Source organism: Lates calcarifer, linkage group LG12, assembly GCF_001640805.2.
Source record: "Lates calcarifer isolate ASB-BC8 linkage group LG12, TLL_Latcal_v3, whole genome shotgun sequence".
Lineage (NCBI taxonomy): Eukaryota > Metazoa > Chordata > Actinopteri > Centropomidae > Lates > Lates calcarifer.
Genome location: NC_066844.1, coordinates 3,013,112 through 3,035,761, shown reverse-complemented (window position 1 = coordinate 3,035,761; position 22,650 = coordinate 3,013,112). Strand labels below are relative to the sequence as shown.

Genomic DNA, 22,650 nt, shown 5'->3' with positions numbered 1-22,650 from the left:
AAACCACCAACATCCAGCAGCAAGAAAAAGTAAATGAACCATTCAGAATCATCTCAGTTTATGCATAAATTTAAATTCAAATGAGGCCAGATTTTCATCAATGTTACAATTATGAACAAACATAATCTATTTTAATTAACAAACCGCTGTATCATTCTTGCAGATACTGGATACACCAATCAAACATTAACAGTGTGGATCAGCTAATAGCATCAACAAAAGTCAACTTGAGTTGAGCAACACAGGTCTATGTAGAATAAATCCTCATATACTGAACGAATTGGGTTTAAACCATCCAGGAACGTATTGGAACGTTTTTACAGAACATCAGAAAAAACTTCAATGAAATAGTTTTGTTTTGTGCGATAAAGTTAGACTAAATAATTATTGTGTGGTTTGTATTACTAGTCATTATTTTTGTTTTATGGGACACATTTAAAACGAGATGGTACATTCAACCCTCATACGAAATTTCCTTAGCAGTTTTCACATTTTTTTTACTTGCAGTATTTACATCTATCCACAAGATGTCGCTGTCATATTTAAATGTGTCACATTTTATCCTTTCCTACGGCTCTGATTGTGCTTCTTTTAATATTGTCCCCGGTTCAACTTCCGGTCCCGACTGTGGTTCCACAACACGCGTGTAGTCGAGCTGTCTGGAAACTTTGGTGCCATGAGTGCTGATAATAGTGGTGGGGATGTGTCTGTGCCTTTACGAAACGTCCTGAACTCCATCCAGTGTATCAGAGACCGAGTCAGAGGTAAATGTGACACATATACAGTCTATGGATCTGACGCAGCAAGAATAGTTAACGCATGCTAGCTTATGACATGCTAATGTTAGCATTAACTAAAGCTAAGATTGTTTTTTTTAATGTCATCTCGGTTCGATTTGTCCTTTATGATTTATTTGTTGTTAATTTTACAGAATCAGTGTTATCTGTTAACGATAGTCATGCTGTAGTGTTATTAATGTATTTTTAACTAAGCTCAGATCTCCCTTTAATGTCTCTGGGACAGCCTGACATAAACACTCAGGTTATCTTATAACATACACCCTGCTAAATCTAGCTGATGCAATAGTGCTTCACTGGCTTAGGAAAATCCTAGATATCTTAATAAAGATTATTTATAATGTTCAGCCATTTTAGAAACCGTTTTAGAGACGCGTGATTCTAAATGCATCATGTTGGAGGCTGGGGTGACTGAAACATTAGTAAAACTGTATAAGATGTGGACAGATCAACAGCACAGACTGCAGCCTCCAGACTGACCATGAAGCTGAATCGACACCTGTCTGGTACCTGAGTGTACATTCCACATTTCAGGTTTTAGCAGGAAAAATAGACATAACTCTCAGTCTGTCAGAGTACATAGATATTTTAATCCATAATACTTGCCAAGTCATTCACACCGTCATAATACCACCCAGAGCGTCCTGTAGCCGTTTCTAGGGCTGCAACTGATGGGTTTTGTTTTTAATATCAAGTAATTTACTTCAAAATGAAATCTTTGCAGACTCATTATTATTGTTTTTTTTTTAGCTCTTGCTGTTGGTCATTGTTAATAGGAATAAAAATTCTGAGACATTGCCTCAAGAATCTTGGAGGTAAATTTGCTCTAATTCAGCTTACATTTTAGAAATTCAACAGAATCAGTCATAAAGTAATCAAGGTTTTGAATTTGTTTCACTCTAATTTGAGTATGGTATGTGCCCATAAATTTAATCTGGATGATGGAAGATTTTTCTAATCAAATGCTCATTTTCTACCACAGATGGAGAGTCCAATGAGTCAGATGGAGCGTTCAACCTCTCCAACTTCTGGGACACTCTGAGTTGAGTTTAGTTTATCATAACCCTCCAGATCACAGATCACCTTGAAATTAAATCACCATCTCAGGGCCATTTGAATATGATGTAACTGTCTGTCCTCTGTCCTCAGACCAGGCAGTGAAGGCAGTGTCTCAGGAAGCCACAAAACTCAGCCTGGCCTTCTCCAAACCACCGCTGCCATCGCAACAGGTCAGATTATTGTTTGTGCATATTTTACCAGTTAGAGGCACACAGTATCTACTGAATACAGCTTATCTACACACACTGGGATAATTAGCCTGTACCCACTGACCATTTTAACACTAGAGAGTAACTCCAATGTTTCTCAAGCTTTTAAGTAAATAATATATTTTAATTCTGGCTTCTGTATTTCTTTCCTCCACTCTCTGTAGGATGGAGAGAAGTTGGCAGAGTCCGTCCTGAAGAGTGTCCTGACTCTGTCTACTGTGTACTACTGGCTACCTAAGAGCCAAGGTAACACCATGCAACCACTAAGGTTGGATATCGGCACTGATATCCCGATTCGATTTTGATTCACAAAGCTCAGAATCAATTTATTTCTATTTAATTCTTGATGATTCAGTTATATCAGATAAACAACAAACATAACAATCAGAATTTATCCTAGGAACTTAAATTTCTTGCACATTGACATTAAAATACATGATCTAAAAACTGATCTTTAACTGATAAAAATCTTTTCTGTTCTGAACACTATCTACCGCCTGACAACAAACAAAAAGTAAAAGCCACCAACCTCTGCTCCATGAAATCAGTGAAACGTTCCTAAATCTCTATTAAATCCTCATGACCAGGAGCTGCTTGTCATTGTGTTTGTGTTGTCTCTCCTCTCCGTGTCTCAGGTGTCAGTCTGCGGCGACAGGTCAGAGACGCCACAGTCGAGGTTCTGGAGGGAGTCGCACAGCTGCTAGAGGTCATACTGAGGTCACCGCTACAGACGTAAATACGCACATATAAGATTTCATAATAAGTTGTAGTTTATGTTCACAACCACAGCCACAGTAGAACAAAATGTAACAAAGATAAAACACACACAAACACTAATGTTGCTGTGATACCTGAAATTAATTCAGTGGTACATGAGTTTTTTCTGTTAGCGCTTAACTTGTAATAAGTAAATGATAACCTTTGTACTGTCATGGCAACAAATATGCACGCACTTTTCAACCTGTTCCTGTCTGACACTGATCAACAAAAAAAAGACCATTTAATATCAAAATGAGAACATGTGACAGATGAGTTAATTACAAATACATGTTTGCAAGTACTAAGCCCCTCTCTGTCCCCCCTCCTCTCTTCCTGGCTCTTTTCCTCTGTTCTTCTTTAGTCTGACCCAGGAACAGTTAACATCAACAGGAGGCGTGTGGTCAGCCTGTGACTGCTTCGCCCAGTTGCCACGAGGTCAGTTTACGTGACAGGATTAAAAAGATGAGTTAAGGTTCAGGTTGGAGTAGTGGATTTGTTGCTAAAGTCAGCTTCCAACACCAACTTACTTAACCCTGGTCTTTAAATGTATTTTACATTGTCAGTAGCAGCGGAGGTCAATGTTGTCAGATATTGTTATTAATCTTAGTCCTAATAATTACATCGATAGGTGCTGCAGTAGATCTGACCTAACCATATGACCCATGTTAGCCTGTGTGGAGTTATGTGCCACAGCCCCAATTCACACAGGTTTATAATTGGAGTTTTGCTGCAGGACAAATGAGACTGGTTGTGTAGGATTTTAAATGTATGTATGACAGTTCAGTCAGATGGCAGGGGGACTTTGTACTTCACCTAGTGTGTGAATCAGCAGGTAGGAAGGATTTTGAGAGTGCATTTCTTTGATTTTGGCAAGGTTTTATTTACAGATTCACTGATGAAAAACCTGTGTATTCTACAGATAATAAAGCAGCAGTGCTGGTCGTTCTGAGTGCTCAGACTGGAGTTGTAAAAGACGCCATTGAGGAAATTGAACAGGTACGAACACACCGTGAAAAAAGAACAGGTCCGCAGTGTGGAAAATTAAGATGACAATATAATACATAAAGCAAAATATTCAGAACATTTCACCCTCACCCAGGCCTTATCTGAGGCTCAGGATCCGTTCAGCGACGTCCTCGATGACGACCAGGACGGGGACGAGCCACGAGGCAACCAAGACACATACTGGTCAGAGAAGGACCGGCGTGTGATTGGCCCCTGCCAGGGGCTGATGAAGGCATCAGCGGCATGCCTGAGGAAGCTGACGACAGCTGTCAAAGCCAACGGTGATGTTACCACACCTCAGAGCCTGTCTCAACTGGACGACCTGGCTGACATTGCCAAAGAGATTAGCCCTGGGTAGGTGCACACACAGACCCATACATCCTAAATTCATGTTATACATAGCGATGTATAAAAGTCATCACAGCCATGAAAACAAATATCAGTCTCTTACATGTCTTTTCTCTTCAGTGTTGATGACCTGGCCCTCTGTCTGTACCCACCCATGGACTACAGCGGGGTCGAGAACAACGTAAGACGCACATTCACACATACAAACGCACTCATAGCTTTATCACTAATGAAACATAGTCAGGGTTAGAGACTTTAAAATATTTTGTTGATCTGCTGGCCTCACCAGTAGCTACTTTACTGGAAAAGCATCAAAATAAAACAAAGTAGCCACTAGGGTGGCCCCCCAAAAGTCAAACAGTACTTTCTTTCTTCTGTCAAAAGCAGTTTCACTTAATTACATTGACACCACTATGATGCATCATAAAACTAAAAGCAGCTCTCTGTTTTCTCTGTGACCTTATCAAAGCCACTGCAGAAATCTGCCCCAACTGGCTCAATCAGATCAAAGCGTAGTCCGTTTTACTGAAGAAATCTGTTGCAGTCAGAACAGGTCAAGTCTCAGTTGTTTGTATTCCGTTATTAAACAATATTAAGTGATCGTGCCAGCTGCTCCTGTGACACGTTGTAGCCTGTCAGTGTATTTTAACAGCAGCTTCAGGTTGTCACTGCCACCCGTTACCGTCTCAAAACAGAACTGTGTTGTTGCATTTGCATTAAAATCATGTAAATAAAAAATAACACATAAATAAAAGAAGGTTTCTCTCTGCAGGTTTCTAAATTGGCAGCAGTGTTAAAGAAAGTTCTGGATATCATCAGGTAAGACTGATTCACCTAAATTATAAGCCAAAACGCATCTAACTATACATGGATGAATCTCTCTGTATTTTTATTTAACTGCACATCCAATCAGCTTCAAAGTTTGTGGATGTTTTGCTGAGGATGAAAGTCACAAAGAAATCCTGGTGTTGAGGTTGAGTTGATGTGTAACAGTAAGTTACCTGGAAATCAGTTAAGGTGAGAAAAGGCAAATGTCCTCAGGGAAAGTTGTTGGATGGGTTAGAAGTGGTCTGAGAAACGAGTGGGTGTAGATCTTTTTTCTTCATGACAGCCATTGTTCCAACTTTTTCACTACACTCCCCTCCTCTCTGCCCCCATAGGTCCAGTCATGTGTGTGGGGAATCAGAGCTGACCTGGGTTCAGTTCTTAGATGGGGCCGTCGATCACAACCTGCAAAAAACCAAAGACCTTATTCAGCAGGACACATAGTATTTCTGTGCAGTTAAAGGAGTCTGTTGAGTGGTTTCATGTGCCAGTGTGTGGAATGATTGGCTTCAGTGGTTGGTGTGTGTGTGTGTGTGTGTGTGTGTGTGTGTGTGTGTGTGTGTGTGTGTGTGTGTGTGTGTGTGTGTGTGTGTGTGATGTACAAACAGAAACATGGCTTTCAAAGAGTATTGCTGTGTCCAACAAATGATTAAAACAAAGGACTCAGGTCTTGAACATGAACACCTTTTGAAGAAGTTTCATTATGTAACACTGCATAACCTCAACATGTCTACATAGTTAATCCGCATTTAACCATCTGCCAGACAAACACACACAACCTGATCCAGTTGTGGCACAATGTACCAACTGGGTTAATTAAAGTGATAAATAAATATCCTCAGTTGCCCTTAAGGGTTGATCCATGATGACTAGCTGAACAGCAAAAAAAAAAAAAAAAACAGGATAGACACAACTTCATTTGGCAGCTGTGTAATGAAAGGTTCAGATACGTTTGGCAAATATTAAAGGTTACAAGTTTCAGCTTTAATGCTTAAAGTGTGCAGGATTTAGGGCGATCTACTAGCAGAAATGGAAGGTAGTATTAATAATTATGTTTTCATCAGAGTATTACAACCTGAACCTTTCATTAGCTTAGAATGAGCCCTTCATACACAGACTGTTCCTACAGACAAAATGGACATTCCTAGTTTGGAGTGTGGAGCAAGGAAAATTTATAGATTTAGAAAATGTTGTAACTACATTGCCCCCATATACGGACATATTTTCCAACAACTACTTCCTGTTCAAAGGCACGGTTTAGGTTTAGTTTTACTTATTAGGTCCTACTAATCTCAAATAGCCAGAGGAATTAAAAATACAAACAATCGAGAGCAACTGGGATAGTCCAAAATGCAGACATCACACACTCTTATTGACAGTCGCTTTGGACTAAAGCAAATTGATGCAATAAAATGTAACAGCAGTGTAATGAATAATAACATGCTTTGCACCCATGAACTGGTAAAGGATCCAGGCTGCCGTATTTGTTCCACACAAATGTGAAATGGGGCTGGGCTTGGAAGGTGTTTTAAAAACCATCAGGGCCAAGTCAGATGTCAGTGCACCGCTGAGAGCCTGCCAGAGAGCATTTTACTGTCTCCTCATCTACTATTACAAATAAAATTCTGGAAAGATGACAGAAGAGGTTAAACAACCTAGTAAGTATGTCCGTTTTTTTGGCAGGTCTCTGCATTCATCAAAATGCTCGATGTATACCAGCTTGCATGCACTGAATGAACTGCTTGCGTGCACTTTAGCTGCTCAGTGCTCCACTATGTACCCCAGCCAGTTACTTACTTCTACCTGCTGTTTGGTGTCAGGTAGGTAGTGTACAGAGAATGTAATTAATTCAAGCTTTTTACGCTGTAAACAGCTGCCTGCTGCTGGAAATCATGATGGCAATGGTGAAACTATAAACCGTATGTTTGTGGGATGGATAGCTGAAAGATGCCAAAATGCTCTGAATAACTGAGGGCAACCGAAGTCGTGTGGTCATTCTCTCTGGGTTCATCACAAAGAGCAACACCTTTAACATTACACATAATCATTTTATGTATTAATATAAAAATGTCACTTATCAGGTACATTTTTTCATTTTTATCAGCAGTGTGATTGTTTTTTTGTGCAACTGAATGCTGACACATTTTTCCAGGGTGTTGTTCAGAGAATTTACGGCAGGAGAGAGCACTGGGTTCTTTTCTTATCCTGCCCTGTTCAGTCTTGTCCCATTGACACACATCTCTTAACCACAAACAGGAACTCTATATCAGTAACATTTCACTCTGGTATGTTTATTTATTTTCACCGCCTTCCACTCTCCACCCTGCCTGGTTTTCAGCAGTATTACTAAACAGCACAGTAACTTTTGACCCGCTGAGCCAGTTTTCTGAGGTAAATCGAGGACACTCCACACCCTAAGCTGGGATTTCCAGGCATGCATGACCCATGCATTCTACATTTGAGGAGGCATTATGTGATCTTGTTATGTCCTAACTGTCCCAAACTTGTTATGCAATAACATAAGACATAATGTACCCAGTGTGGATTTGATCATTTGCACATCAAAAAAAACATCAGCGTATCAAGGTTGAAACGGTTAAATCTGGCCAAGCAGTGAACTTTTGTAGATGCTGAGGTTGTGAAAATGTTGTGAAAATAGCAGCTTCAGAGTCATTATGATGGTTCACTGACTTGTAACAGGGAGAATGGAGCCTCTGTCATTCCCACTCTGCTCCCTGAACACCTGTTGTTCCTCTGTAACTTTGGTGAGCAGGTACAATCTCCCTCTAACTGAGCGAGAGTCAGCAGCTTTAACTGTTGTGGAATCAGTAATGCTGAACTGTAGAACAGTTAAGAAGACGTAGAAGTCATTAAAAACCAGCGTTTATCTCTGATATCCAGTGAAAATATCAAGAATTACAGAGTTTTGTGTGTCTGTTGCATCAACAGCACTTCCTGCTTATCCAGTTTATCCACATGACCTTCATTTGTAATGTAAACTTGGATTGATAACAGGTGTTGCATTAACTGAATGCAAATGCAAAAAACACAAGCAAATACAGAAATGATGCTAATAGTTCAGATCAAAAAGGTTGCACTAAGAAGTGATAAATAATCTCACCACTCATTAGTGGTAATTGGCTTTTTTATTTGCTTATGTTTAGCTTTGCTTTATGCTTAGCACCAGGCTGTACCTGCACCCTGTATCAGTGTAGTAGTGTACTGACACACCCTGGAGTACATTTCAACATCAGCGTGGTGAGAGGTGAGCACTGAAGGACAGCAAAAACAAGACGTTCAGTGGGTGTTAAGTTGGTCTTTCTTGTGTTGTGATTTTTTTCCCCAAATTGTGAGGAATGTGTAGTAAAAATTTTGAAAATCTTTTCTTTGTTTGTTTTTGTTTTCTTTAGCTGCAGTGTGTTGAGTCGGGTCACAACTGTTCATGCTGTATTTGTTTCTTTTAAATCTAATCAAACTCCTGTAATAAACAAAATGGAGAGTGTTGACATTTTACACATTCTGCCAACTTGTCCATGTTTCTATATATTTTTGTATTTCTTTCAGTCCTAAAGGAAGTGGACCTCCACATTAAGACCAACAACACTGAACACCACACCAGTGAAATCTCAGAGGAACAGCTGATCGTGAGACGAGGCCAGCCCTTCACTCTGACCCTTAAACTGACTCAACCTTTCAACCCCGACCTCCACCCACTCACCATCATCGCAGTGACGGGTCAGTCTCTCATCAAATTATTTGTCCTCCTTGTGTGATGAGCCCTTGTCGTCCATCGTCTCAGTCAGTGCTGACTAGCAACTTTCAATTACCTGAAAAAGAAATACCACAGAGGTTATTAACTTCAAACTTTCTGATTAATCACTCAGATCTAAATGTACCTGTCAAACTCATCTCCTTCAACCTTAGACCACAGACCATTTAATCACCTCTCGCATCACTGATTCTGGTCTTTTTATGGGATTTATCTAAAGAAAGAAAGAGAGCAAATCACTGCTTTAACTTGGAGGTTCAGTGGATGGATGGACATAGAGCAGTGTTCCAACAGTAAATGACTCTGTCAGTGACTCCTCTCTACAGGTGAACTTCCATCTGAGAACGTGGGGACAAAGTCATGCTTCGGTATTCCAGACAGCGTGAAGCGTTCACCATCGGCAAAGGCAGTATGGAAGGTTGAGCTTCACAAGAACTCCTCCTCACTAACAGGCGTCTTGATTTTGAACATTACCCCCCCTGCTGTCAGCCCCATAGGAGAGTACGAGCTGTCTGTGAAACACAGGGAAGAGGAGACATCACTGGCAACACTGGTGGTGCTCTTCAACCCCTGGTGTCCTGGTAGGTTTAATATATGTCTGTTTATTTGTCTATCCATCAACAGGGTTTATATGTTGCTGTTGTTGTATTGTAATCAAGTACTTTATGTAAGAATATGAGTACCTCTAAACCTTGTCTCTGAACTGTCACCTGTAAATCTATGTGCATTATTCCACCCTCACTGTAGATGACTCTGTGTTTCTGCCTGATGAGAAGGAAAGACAGGAGTATGTGATGAATGAACAAGGAACCATCTACAGAGGAAGTCATAATTACATCAGCTCTATGTCCTGGGACTTTGGACAGGTGCACACACATGAAAATAAACACTTATTATACAGACAAAGCTTACTGATGTGCAACTTGAAGCAGATCAGATCACAGAATATTTTAACAGTCTAAGCACATGGTCTAAAGCTCACAGAGAAAGCACATTTAGATCATGTCCAAATTCGATTTTGAGAAAATTCAAACATTTTTAAGGCCATTATTTGTCTCAATAGCGTTCTAACTTACTACTGTGCAGGAACTGTAGTTGCATGTATGACAAGAGCTACTCAAATATACCACCAACAACAGATAGTGTCTCCTTTAGATTTTTAGTAATATAACCATCTGTAGTTAAATATCCCCATATTGCCATGAATAAAATACAGTGTCTCAGTGTCTCTATTCTTGTCTCTTTCTGTCCAGTTTGAGGACAACATGGTGAAGATTTGTCTGGCCATACTGGATGTCAACTACAAACACATGGAAGACCCAGCTGAAGATGTTTCTGCTCGCTGTGACCCCATCTACGTCGGCCGCGTAGTCAGTGCCATGGTAGGACATGATCTCTGTGTTTAACACTGATATCTCCCCAGATCTTTAAGAGCAGCAAAGCAGTGGTTTACTTACATTCTTAGGCTGGTATTTTTGAATGATGTGATACAGAGTAATACTACCTTCTGCAAATTAAAATGTTAAATCACTGAATGATAGTATTTTCATCCTGGGTGTAGGTTACTCCTTGAGCCATGTTCTCCCATTATATTTGAAGATTCTTATTTGTCTGTTGTGTATCAGCCTCAGTTGTGTTTTGTGTTTAGTGTTAATTAACAAATGTTACCATGTTAACACAGTAAAACAAGGCTGTGAACATGCTAAACAATATATCTGCTTAGTATCTGTATGTTAACGTTGTTGTTGTGAGCATGTTAGCTCATCTAACATCTTTTTGGCTTACAATATAGTTAGCAACTAATAACCTTTTCTCATTTAATGAGAAATACTTCATGGCTCAATAGAAAGTAATTAAGTCAATAATTAGGGGTTTTACACTTAACCATCAGGCTTGCACTTGCCTGCATGTTTGTAAATAAATATTAATTGCAATAACCCATTAAAATTGTGGTTTAATAATAGGTTTATAACTTTTAAATCATTTAGTCTTGTGGTCTAAAGTTTGATGTTTGGAGAACATGTGACATCCTTCAGTTTCACATATTGAAATTTGGTGGAGACTGACAACTCATTTGTCTGTTTTCTTTCAGGTCAACTGTATGGATGACTTTGGAGTCCTGAACGGACGTTGGGGAGGGCCATACGACGACGGGTTCGCACCCTCTCACTGGAGCGGCAGCCACGCCATCCTTAATCGCTGGTTTACTGAGTGCTACCCAGTCAAGTACGGGCAGTGCTGGGTGTTCGCTGGCGTGATGTGCTCAGGTAATATCTGGCTCCTCACCTCACACCTGGAACATCTGTCATCACAAACCTAAACGACAACATTTTTGATACTTAATTGTTGGATTGCATCATTTAATAAGCAAAAATGCCAAACGTTCTCTGGTTCCAGCTCCTTAAATGTGCAGATTTGCTAATTTTCTCTGGTTCAGATCATTAGAATTTGAACATCCTTGGACTTTAAACTGATGGCTTGACAATATGAGCAAATTTCAACAACTGAAATGATAATACACATCATCTTATAACCTATATAACTTAATAACATCCCCTGTTTGTTTTTCTTTGTTTTGGTTCCAGTGATGCGTCTGTTGGGCATCCCCTGCCGCGTTGTCACCAACTTCACGTCAGCTCACGACAACAACATGAACCTGACCATTGACAAGTACCATGCCGACCATGGTGTCGAAAAGAAAGAAACTGGGGACAGTATTTGGTGAGATGCTAAATTTCCTTTCTTTGAGAATGCACACACAGAAAGGTGTCAATCAGTGTGAGCTTCCAAGCTCATCCAACCAGAATCTGAATGTTGTGTGGTGTTTTAGGAACTTCCATGTGTGGGTGGAGGGGTGGATGAGACGTCCAGACTTGGCAGAGGATGGTAAATATGATGGCTGGCAAGTTCTGGATCCAACACCACAGGAGATGAGCGATGGTAATGACTCTGTTGTTGTTTCTTTCTCTCTAAGTGATCAACAGTTTCTTCCCCATACATCTGATGACTTAAACTATTTCTCTTTGTATAGGTCTTTACTGCTGCGGTCCAGCCCCAGTCAAAGCCATCCTGAACGGAGACACCCATCTCAAATACGATGTCCCATTTGTCTTCGCTGAGGTCAATGCTGACTGTGTTGACTGGCTGGTTAGTGAGCAGAGCTTGAGCCCATAACCTCATCATCATCATATTCAGGGAACACTGGGGCCTTTAGCACTAAAAATAAACAAAATAAACAGTGGGCCAGCCACAGCCAAACATAACTTTGATATATCACGAACAAGCTCATAAGGAATGTTTGCTTCAACTCACCAAACACTAGTAACTCGACAGCAGCCGACTCCTTCACGTTCAAAGTTTGGATTCTAATAAAAGAAGAACTTACTAGTGTTTTCAGACCATTTTGAGGAGTTACATACCAGGAATTGTTTACTGCCGTTTGAAGGTCATTTATAGCGGGTGATTTCATGGGGAGGTGCCGTGAAGGCAGCACGTAGCTGTCTGTACAACAGGTGTGCCCCCTTCCGGCAATGTGCAACTTTAAAAATCCAATTTTATTTCCAGTTTTTTGTTTCATGAATTGATTGCCTTAGTTGTTTCCTGTCAGGTCCTAGCTGATGGTTCAGAGGTGAAAATGTCCTCTGACACTAAGAGAGTTGGTAAGAATATCTCAACCAAAGCTGTCGGCTCCGACGAGAGGTTGGACATCACTCACACCTACAAACACAAAGAAGGTGGGTTCACCTGGTCAACAGTTTACGCACACAAACACCCCAGCTGCTTTTGAGGTATTTAATCTGCTTTTAGTGAGCAGGTAAAATATTGTGAATCACAGCTGAGGTATGAGCAATACTCTTCAGTCATCAGCACTAATACACCACTCTTTACAGGCACAGAGAAGGAGAGAGAGGTCTTTGAATATGCCACCAGCAGAGACTTCAACAATGAGTATGAAATGGAGACAGAGGAAAACCCTCCACCGCCAGAAGTGTTCATGCAATTTGAAGAGGTACGTTACAAGCCTGAAGTTTCCCTTTAGAGCTATTGAGGATGTTTAGTGTCTTATTTTTAGTCAAATTTAATCCTAATACTGGATCGCACTGGATTTGAATGGTTGATATCTCTGTATGTAGGGTAGGTTCAATGTATGACTTACATTAAATCTCCTTCCATGTCTTATTCATACATCGTATGGTGCGGCAGGTGTCCAAGCCGATGGACGGTAAGGATGTGAGCCTGAGGTTGGTGCTGCACAGTGAGAGCAGTGTCGCCAGGCCGCTGTCCATCAACATCAGTGTCCAGGCCATGAAGTACAACGGCTCACCTGCTGCAAACATCCAGACTGAGGCTGAAGGAGGAGACACTGGAGCCTGGGAAAGGTGACTCTTCCTCTGGATGGCTGGACAGCAGGAGTTTTAAATTACTGCATGTCAACCGATTTAAAATCTCCCTCTCTTCCTCTGTCTCCTCCAGAGCTGTCCATCCCTGTCCTGGTCCCGTTCTCGGTCTACCATAAACACATGGTGGAAAGTGACAGTATGAACATTTCAGCTGTGGTCACAGACAAAGAGAAGCCAGAAAACACATACCTGGCTGTGGACGACATTGTGCTGCAGGACCCTCCCATCTCCCTCACCGTCAGTAGAAAAAAACCTTCCTTCTCTAAAATCATCTGTCGTCTAACTTTGTCTTTCACTAATAATACCTGTCACATTAGTTGACAGCTGTTGGTGTTTCTTCTTGTACTGGGAAATGAATGACAATTTAGAGAGCTCTGTACTGAGTACAATTCATTCTAACATGAATGTCAGAACAAGAATAGGAATCGTTTTCTTGTGTGGACAACATTCGTCCATATGGTGGTGTCTTGAGTCTTGGAAACAATATTATTATATTCAAGCATTGCAGACAAAAATTCAAAGCTGCATACATTTTGACGTTGATGTATGCAGTCTGGTTTCTTGTTTTCAGCAGCTTGTTAGTAATATAAATAAAGGTTTTGTGTTGACCCTCATGATTCAAGAAGCTACAACCATAAACTTACATTGCAAAATTGTTGGCATAAAAATATGTCCATTTCTACCCTGTTTCTCTGTTTTTCTGTGTCTTCTTGATGCATGATGGGTATGTTGGGATGTTTTCAGCAGGTCACTGTTTGGGTGCCTGGCTGAGTGCATTTGAATAATCTGAAATCTGTGTTTCCAGGTTCCCAGTGAGGTCAAACTGTACCGCGAGGCAAGTGGGGAGGTGGTTTTCATGAACCCAGTCGATGAGACTCTGACGAACTGCACTCTGACTTTCTCTGGAAGTGGCCTGTATAAAGAGGAGGCTGAAATCAAGTAAGTGTGTGTGTAACATAACCTCTGGGAATATTATTCAAAGGCTGTAGCCTGGTAACAGCAAAAGTGTGAAATTAATCTGTATGTTATTTAGCAAAATAATCTGTTAATGGTGCAGTTTTTCCATGTGACTACATTTTTCTTTTTCAGTCTGATAAGTTACCAATCCTTTTTGATAAAAATTCAACCACCAGTAAAAATTTCAGGTACTTTTACTTGATAAATGACTAAAACAATTTAACTTTAACATTTTCTCAGTCAGCAGTTTCAGTAATGCATATGTCTGTATTCAAGGTAGAGTTAGAACTGGGCTTCATTTGAAATAATAGCCTAATATATTACTTTCAGAATATCAAAACTACTTTTTTGGATACCTTACTTTGAGAAATAAGTGGTAAGGTTACAGTTTTCTATGTTCTAAGTTTTCATTTAACACAAGAAGTCAAGAAGGACACAAGCAACTGCACAACAACAGTCTGCCTAAATATACAAGATTACGGATCTTATAATGCCAATTTTTGACAGTCATTGCTACAGGCACATCTTAAAAGAGAGTACTTAAGTTTTACTACACAACACCTCAAAAAAGTAGATACTGTAAATGCAGATTTCTTTTATCATCTCCTCTTGTGTTACCCACAGGCCTCCAAATCTGCTGCCAAACAAAGAACTACGTGTCAAGTTCTCCTTTGTTCCCTACAAGACCGGAAAGAAGACTCTCATAATCGACTTTGACTGCTCCACCTTCAGAGACGTCAAGGCCAGCCACACTGTCAACGTCACACCATAAATTCTCAGTATCACAGAGCAACAGTTATATACTGACTTTACTTAATTTGGCGATTCTCAAAAGAGAGAGTAAAACTTTAGTTTTTGTTTTCAATCAAATGTGGGTGCAGGGTGTAAAAACATTAGCCAGCTATACAGCAAACTGCTGTGAGCTTAAGTCATACCATTTAATTACATATAACATTAAAATAACATTAACATTTTTTTTTTTTTGGACAAAAACAAGTAAATAAATTATTGAACAATTACCTTTAATCCACTCTGTGAGTTCAGAGCCTGGAAGATGTTTGGATCAGGCAGTCAATTTTCTGGATGGAGAATGGAGATTAAAAAGTCTCAGACCCCCAACAGCACAAAACATGCATTGGCATCATCAAGGTGATATGGTGTCCCATTCCCATTTATACTCTGTACTGTAAACCTCAGCTTTTACAAAGGTCCAACCAAAGCTGGTGTTAAAGTGCCTCCTTAGGATTCAAAAGAGCCCAACTGTTGTGTGAGCTTCACTGTGTCGTGTCAGTTTCATTTAGACAGTTTCATGTTGGTTTTAATAGATGTATCGAAAAAAAACGCACAAATAAAATGTAAAATCTAAAGCCATATTCCCTTTTTGTCTTCATTACTAATGATGCAAATCCTTTTGTACTTGCAGGGTGATAACAAATAAACATCTGCAACATAAAATTATCTATTTTTATAGACTATTCTCTGTATTCTCATGTAACATATTAGATATTTTTACCTCCTAAAGCCTCCATAAATCCTCCAAAATCGTTGGTTTGGACTGTATTTTTCTCAAATACTGCAGATTGTTAATATTCATTAAGGAGTCTGTTTGCGAATGAGGACATCTACTCTTTGCTCATGTTTCTGTACCTGTGTCAAAAGTAGTCTGTAGTGTTTGAAGCAGCAGGTAAAATCGTAGAGAAGATGGACAGAACTGGTTGGATGGGACGAATGTAAACCAGATCATTTTCCAAAAACCAGCCTTGTGCAGGGGTAATCAGAGCTGACCTGGGATCAGTTTTGAGATGGAGCCGTCGATCACAACCTGCAGGAAAAAACAAAGACTTAACTCAGCAGGACAGATAGTGTTTCTGTGCAGTTAAAGGTGTGTCTGATGTGTGGTTTTATGTGGCAGTGTATGGAATGACTGGCTGCAGTCTTATGGGTATGGGTATATGTGTGTGTTGTGGTCAGGATACATGCAGGTAGAAAAATAAATAAATAAAAGAAAGGACTCATGTCCTTACATGAACTCCACTTTGGGAACACAGTTCATCTACATTTGATCATTTGCCAGATAAAGACACACACCCTGCTCCGGGAACAGGGTGTCTTCATAACAAAGTCAACCAGGTAAAGTCCAGTAAAGTCTTTTACAAAGCCGCCCTGGCTAGTGTGAGCAGCCAAAGTCAAGGTTGGTTTATTTCCTGAGAACCAGAGAACCAGAGAACCAGAGAAAAAAAAAAAGTAAAATGTAACATAACACAGTCAATTCATTCATTCATTATCTATACCGCTTATCCATTAAGGGTCATGCTGGAGCCTATTCCAGCTGTCATTGGGCGAGAGACATATTCTCATATCTAATTCTCTAAGTTCTCTAATTGAGAACTTTAAAAAGTCCAGGAAAGTAAAAACAGTGTCAGATATGAAGGCCTATGTGATCATTATTGTATATTTCCTTTTTTCTTTTAATTTTTCCAATTACTGGATGTCAGTTAATCCGCAGTTATGCTCCCGACATTCCTGACTTGACTTCCTGATGGACTTCCTCAGTCAGAACTGAAAAAAATCCCAATCTATATCTAGTATCTACATACACATTTTAAACACTAGCACCTGCCAGTTGAAATGATTCAAACATGAGCAGTTAACAAAAAGAACACTATGTCCTGCCAGACTGGCTAATTACTCAATAGGAGTTGTTCTATGTACATGTACTTCTAGCACAATTTAATTGACTAGGACGGTTTATTTGTTCAGAGCCTCCTCCACAGATTCTGTTTACACCTGGAGGGTTTGGTACACTTACCTAAAATATAAACTTACATTAATAATCAACAATGCTAATGACAAACACAAAGATGTACACAATGACTTATATACTCATTAGACCACTACCAAGGTAAAACAATGGTGTGATAAGATGCTAAAAAATACAACAAATCAAAATACAAGTCACCACACCACATTTTAAGTATTTATGGGACATTAATAAGTAAAAACTGATTGAGCTGAAAAATGGTAGTTCTACCAATATAAACAGCATTTACAGTAGATTAATCTAGCTCTTATTCCATGTAAAAATTATTTCCCTATGGAAATCCTTGCATGATTGGCTGACCCAGCATCTGCATCAGCACCCATCAGGGCACGAGCACAGGACCTCTGAGGGTGTCCTGTGGTGTCTGGCACCGGGACATTGGGTTGCAGGGTGGTGGCCTCCGTGAATCTGGCTTGTTATAGTGCATCCCACAGAGGCTGGATCAGATTTGGAGAGTTTTTGAGGCCAGGTCAACACCTTGGGCTCTTTGTGGGAGTGTTTGGTCTACACCAATGTTTAGGTGGGCGGTCCGTGTCAAAGTAACAGCCAGATGAATGTCAGGACCCAAGGTTTCCCAGAGGAACAAAATGATCAGTTATTCACGTCACTTGTCAGTGGTTTTTAATGTTGTGGCTGATTGGTTTAAGTCCATTTGAACTCGAAATGGGGCAGGGCTTGGCAGATGCTTGAAAAACCTACCAAGGCTGAGTCACTTGTCAGTGCGCTACTGTCAGCCAGTCAGGTACATATTACTGTCTTTGCATACGCTACTTCTGGAAAGATGCCAGCAGAGGTTAAACAATCTAGTAAGTACACCAGTTTTTTAAAGGTATCTTTTATGACTCTTGTATGGTTCTCTGCATCCACTGATACGTGGATGCAGTATGCACTGAACGGATGCACTGAACGGATGTAGGCTTTTATGTGCTGTTATTTACATTAAAATGTTTAGACTAAAGCTTTTTCTGGGATGATATACACAACTTAACATAGTGCATCAGAAAGCTGTTTGGTGGCACCAAATAACTGATACATAGTATATCATTCAGTTGTCATTAGTTCAATTCCAAGGTTCAATAAATCAAGAGAACATAAAACAAACTTTGTGACTGTTTAAAGCCTTTATTTTCAAGGTTTCCTGGCTGGGTATTGGAGATGAACGCTGGTGTGTAAAGACTTCTAAGTCTTTTCAAGTTGAACTTGCTGGGTCTGATTCCAGCAGTTTAAGCCGCTGACTATTACTCACTTAGAGGGAGATCATACCTGCTCACTAAAGTTACACAGAGCAACAACAAGCGTTCAGGGAGCAGAGTGGGAATGACCGAGGCTTCCTTCTCCGTATTATAAGTCAGTTAACCATCAAAACAGTATTGAAACTGCTATTACATAATGTTGCTTAAAGAACAATGCAGCAAAAGGCATTGTGTCATGGGTTTGGATATTTCACTTCATTTCTTTTTATTTTGTGCAGTGTGCTGTGCGACCTGGCGATTTGCAGGTCAAATAAAGTCTTGTCTTTTGTGCTTAAGACCAACAATTCACTGTTTTAGATCACCAAAACATTTTGCACCATCACACTCCTCTGGAGCTGCTGGAAATCAAACGATGCTTACTTTTTACCCAGTTATTGAACAGACAACCACAAATGACCAGAGCAGAGCTTTGGCAATATAACGTGCTTCACATAAGATGAAAGGTAGACCAAAAAAGATTATAAACAAAGCAGAAAGGAAACACAAAAGAAGAGACAACAGAAAGTAACTATTTGAATGAAAAAGAGGTTAAAGGATTGAAACAGTGTTACAAATCTCTACATGAGTCTACTTTATAAACATTACAATACCATAGACTGCATATTAACTGTGCAGTAATAATTAAATAATGATCAACAATTTTATTGGATATACCTTTTTTTTTTTTTTTAGAGTCCAACCGTGGCTATGCTATATGCACTAAACAAATACAAGTATAGATACAGTATATAAGTATGAATGAAAACAAAATCTAAACCTGACATCTATAAACGTCTATTACTAGTACTGGAAATAGTAATTACAACAATGATAATAATGGCACTTACACCAGACACTGGGTAGTGTGGAGTTGTGGTTTAGTTTAGGGAGTTACTGTTCAGGGACACCTGCAGACAAGTATCTAATGATAGAAGCATACACACATGCACACACATGCACACACATGAACACACACGCACACACATGCACACACACGCACACACACGCACACACATGCACACACATGCACACACATGCACACACACGCGGTAAATCCTAAACCAGACACTCCCAACAATTAAAGGCGAGAGCCTAAATGATTTCATCTGTCATTCATCTGTCTGTTGTTACCAAAGTTCAGGGCTTGTCATTATTTTCAGTGCACATCAAACAGGTGATCAAGTCTGCCTCTTGCAGCTTAAATCTATTTTTATCAGGACTGTGATTTTGTTTCTGTGCTGCCAAGAACTAGAACAGGGCATTGGACTCTTGTTCTGTCTTGTCCCATTGACACACATATTTCTTTACCACAAACAATAACTCCATATCAGTGACATTTAACACTGGTATGTTTACATATTTTCTCCACCTACAACTCTCCACCCCACCCTGTCTGAGTTACTGGCAGTATTAATAGACAGCATGCTAACTTTTAACATGCTGAGCCACTTTGCTGAGGGAACTCTACGACTCTCCACACCTGCATGACTCATGCATTTGAAGGGGAATTATGTCATCTGAGAACATGTAACATGTTTCTTACACAAATATAAGACATTAAATGCTGGAGGGCATTTAAGATTTTTATGACCTCTCTAGGTAACCACTTCATCTTTACGATCATTTAAACATTTGAAATTATATTTGATCCATTTACAGAAATTAAAAGTTGCCCACTGACTTTCTTATTGTCGCAGGTGATGGAGAACTTTACTTTAGCTACTCTACATAAATAGTGGGTAGTAGTGAAATTAGATATTATCTGCAAATAAATCAATTTCAATTGACTGAAGTTTTTTACAGAGATTCTCTTCGCCATGTTTTTTTGTATTTCTTTCAGTCCTAAAGGAAGTGGACCTCCACAGTAAGACCAACAACACTGAACACCACACCAGTGAAATCTCAGAGGAACAGCTGATCGTGAGGCGAGGCCAGCCCTTCACTCTGACCCTTAAACTGACTCAACCTTTCAACCCCGACCTCCACCCACTCACCATCATCGCAGTGACAGGTCAGTCTCTCATCAAATTATTTGTCCTCCTTGTGTGATGAGCCCTTGTCGTCCATCGTCTCAGTCAGTGCTGACTAGCAACTTTCAATTACCTGAAAAAGAAATACCACAGAGGTTATTAACTTCAAACTTTCTGATTAATCACTCAGATCTAAATGTACCTGTCAAACTCATCTCCTTCAACCTTAGACCACAGACCATTTAATCACCTCTCGCATCACTGATTCTGGTCTTTTTATGGGATTTATCTAAAGAAAGAAAGAGAGCAAATCACTGCTTTAACTTGGAGGTTCAGTGGATGGATGGACATAGAGCAGTGTTCCAACAGTAAATGACTCTGTCAGTGACTCCTCGATACAGGTGAACTTCCATCTGAGAACGTGGGGACAAAGTCATGCTTCGGTATCCCAGACAGCGTGAAGCGCTCACCATCGGCAAAGGCAGTATGGAAGGTTGAGCTTCACAAGAACTCCTCCTCACTAACAGGCGTCTTGATTTTGACCATTACCCCCCCTGCTGTCAGCCCCATAGGAGAGTACGAGCTGTCTGTGAAACACAGGGAAGAGGAAACATCACTGGCAACACTGGTGGTGCTCTTCAACCCCTGGTGTCCTGGTAGGTCTAATATATGTCTGTGTGTCAACCCATCAACAGTATTTATCTGTTGCTGTTGTTTTATTGTTATCTAATACTAAGCAAGTATCTGAACAGTTCTAAACCTTATATTTAAACACCTGTAAATCTATGTGCATTATTCCACCCTCACTGTAGATGACTCCGTGTTTCTGCCTGATGAGAAGGAAAGACAGGAGTATGTGATGAATGAACAAGGAACCATCTACAGAGGAAGTCATAACTACATCAGCTCTATGTCCTGGGACTTTGGACAGGTGCACACACATGAAAATAAACACTTATACAGACAAAGCTTACTGACGTTCAACTTTAGCATAATCAGACCACAGAATGTGTGAATGAATTTGATTTTGAGGCACTATAAGTGATCTATTCAAACAGTCTAAGCCCATCTAAAGCTCACAGAGCAAGCGCGTTGTCTCTTTTACAGTTTAAATATTATAACCATCTGCAACATACTGTCATGAGTAAAATAAAACTTAACATCAGTGTCTCTGTTCTTGTCTCTTTCTGTCCAGTTTGAGGACGGCATGGTGAAAATTTGTCTGGCGATATTGGATTTCAACTGCAAACACTTCGATGACCCAGCTGAAGATGTTTCTGCTCGCTGTGACCCCATCTACGTCGGCCGTGTGGTCAGTGCCGTGGTAAGACATGATCTCTGTGTTTTATACAGATACCTCCTCAGATCTTTTATAACGGCAAAGCAGCACTCATGGGTTTTCACTGCAATAATCCATCAAGATGGTGTTTTAGTAATTTGTTTGTGATTTTTAAATGATATAGTCTTATGGGCAAAAGTTTGGTGTTTGGACCATGTAGAAGAGCAATTTGACATCCTTTAGTTTCACACACTGAAAATTGCTTGTGCAAGGTGCCAATAAAGATGGAAGAATTTAATTTAATAAATATTTCTATGGGAGTTTTAGAGTAATTCTTGAGGGGAGAGGGGTCTGAGTTCACATCTGACAGAATAAAGCTGTAATTTTTTGGGAAAAAAATATTGCATTAAGACTGACAGCACACTTGTCCATTTTCTTTCAGGTCAACAGTCCGGATGACCACGGTGTCCTGGAGGGATGTTGGGGAGGGCCATATGACGACGGGGTCCTCCCCTCTCACTGGAGCGGCAGCCACACCATCCTTTATCGCTGGTTTACTGAGTGCTACCCAGTCAAGTACGGGCAGTGCTGGGTGTTCGCTGGCGTGATGTGCTCAGGTAATATCTGACTCTGCAGCTCCTCAACTCACCCCTGGAACAACACCTGTAAATATATTATTAATCAAACGTTTACTCGCTCAAAGTCATTGCAAATTTAACAGGCAATATTTTTGATAATTGTTTGATTGATTAACCCATTTAATAAGCAAAGAAGTCAAACATTCTCTGGTTCCAGCCCCTTAAATGTGCAGATTTGCTACTTTTCTCTGGTTTAGATCATTACAACAATGAATGGGTTTTACATTGTTAGTTTGACAATATGAGCAAATTGCAATGAATTTAACTGTCCTGCTGTCTTAAGATTTTAATTTGATTGGTTGAAAATATATATTTTTTCTAAGTAAACAATGAGTAACACAAGTGAACATGACACTAACTTAATAAATACGTTCCCTTTAGCTATAAAGGAAATGTTATGACTAAGAATAGAGTACTGGAACAATAAAATAAGTTGTATTTTTCACACCTAATTAAAACACTTAATCTGACTCATCATGTTGACCTTGGTCACATGACTCTGTTGGAGGACTCCTGCTTATGTAACTTAAGTCTATTAATAACAGTTCCCTCTCTTCTGTCTCTGCCATTGTTACATTTTAG

The 22,650-nt window shown here is 39.9% G+C and overlaps 2 protein-coding genes and 1 pseudogene across 2 annotated transcripts; all 3 read left to right on the top strand.

Moving 5' to 3' along the window:
* Positions 1-599: 599 nt before the first annotated feature.
* Positions 600-5,683, top strand: ccndbp1 (cyclin D-type binding-protein 1). The gene is made up of 11 exons (XM_018678235.2): positions 600-764; positions 1,780-1,839; positions 1,947-2,026; positions 2,230-2,311; positions 2,701-2,797; positions 3,186-3,259; positions 3,744-3,820; positions 3,924-4,183; positions 4,298-4,358; positions 4,950-4,996; positions 5,338-5,683. The coding sequence occupies exons 1-11, from the start codon at positions 677-679 to the stop codon at positions 5,444-5,446; spliced, it is 1,035 nt and encodes a 344-aa protein (XP_018533751.1). The 5' UTR covers positions 600-676; the 3' UTR covers positions 5,447-5,683.
* A 135-nt stretch (positions 5,684-5,818) lies between these two features.
* LOC108884380 (protein-glutamine gamma-glutamyltransferase 2-like) lies at positions 5,819-15,495 on the top strand. Its single transcript, XM_018678234.2, is given in 16 exon segments — positions 5,819-6,660; positions 8,567-8,737; positions 9,098-9,352; positions 9,519-9,637; positions 10,025-10,153; positions 10,864-11,038; positions 11,357-11,492; positions 11,602-11,711; positions 11,803-11,918; positions 12,379-12,505; positions 12,662-12,780; positions 12,975-13,118; positions 13,120-13,150; positions 13,245-13,408; positions 13,977-14,110; positions 14,753-15,495. Coding segments are annotated over 16 exon segments (2,103 nt in total). The 5' UTR covers positions 5,819-6,635; the 3' UTR covers positions 14,901-15,495.
* Positions 15,496-17,597: 2,102 nt separating this feature from the next.
* LOC108884379 (protein-glutamine gamma-glutamyltransferase E-like) overlaps positions 17,598-22,650 on the top strand; it is a 10,441-nt pseudogene continuing 5,388 nt past the window's right edge.

Coding starts and splice junctions, on each gene's coding strand:
- ccndbp1 (XM_018678235.2), top strand. CDS start 677: ATGAGTGCTGATAATAGTGGTGGGGATGTGTCTGTGCCTTTACGAAAC. Junction 2,798..3,185: donor CTGAGGTCACCGCTACAGAC/GTAAATACGCAC, acceptor GTTCTTCTTTAG/TCTGACCCAGGAACAGTTAA. Junction 4,359..4,949: donor ACAGCGGGGTCGAGAACAAC/GTAAGACGCACA, acceptor TTCTCTCTGCAG/GTTTCTAAATTGGCAGCAGT.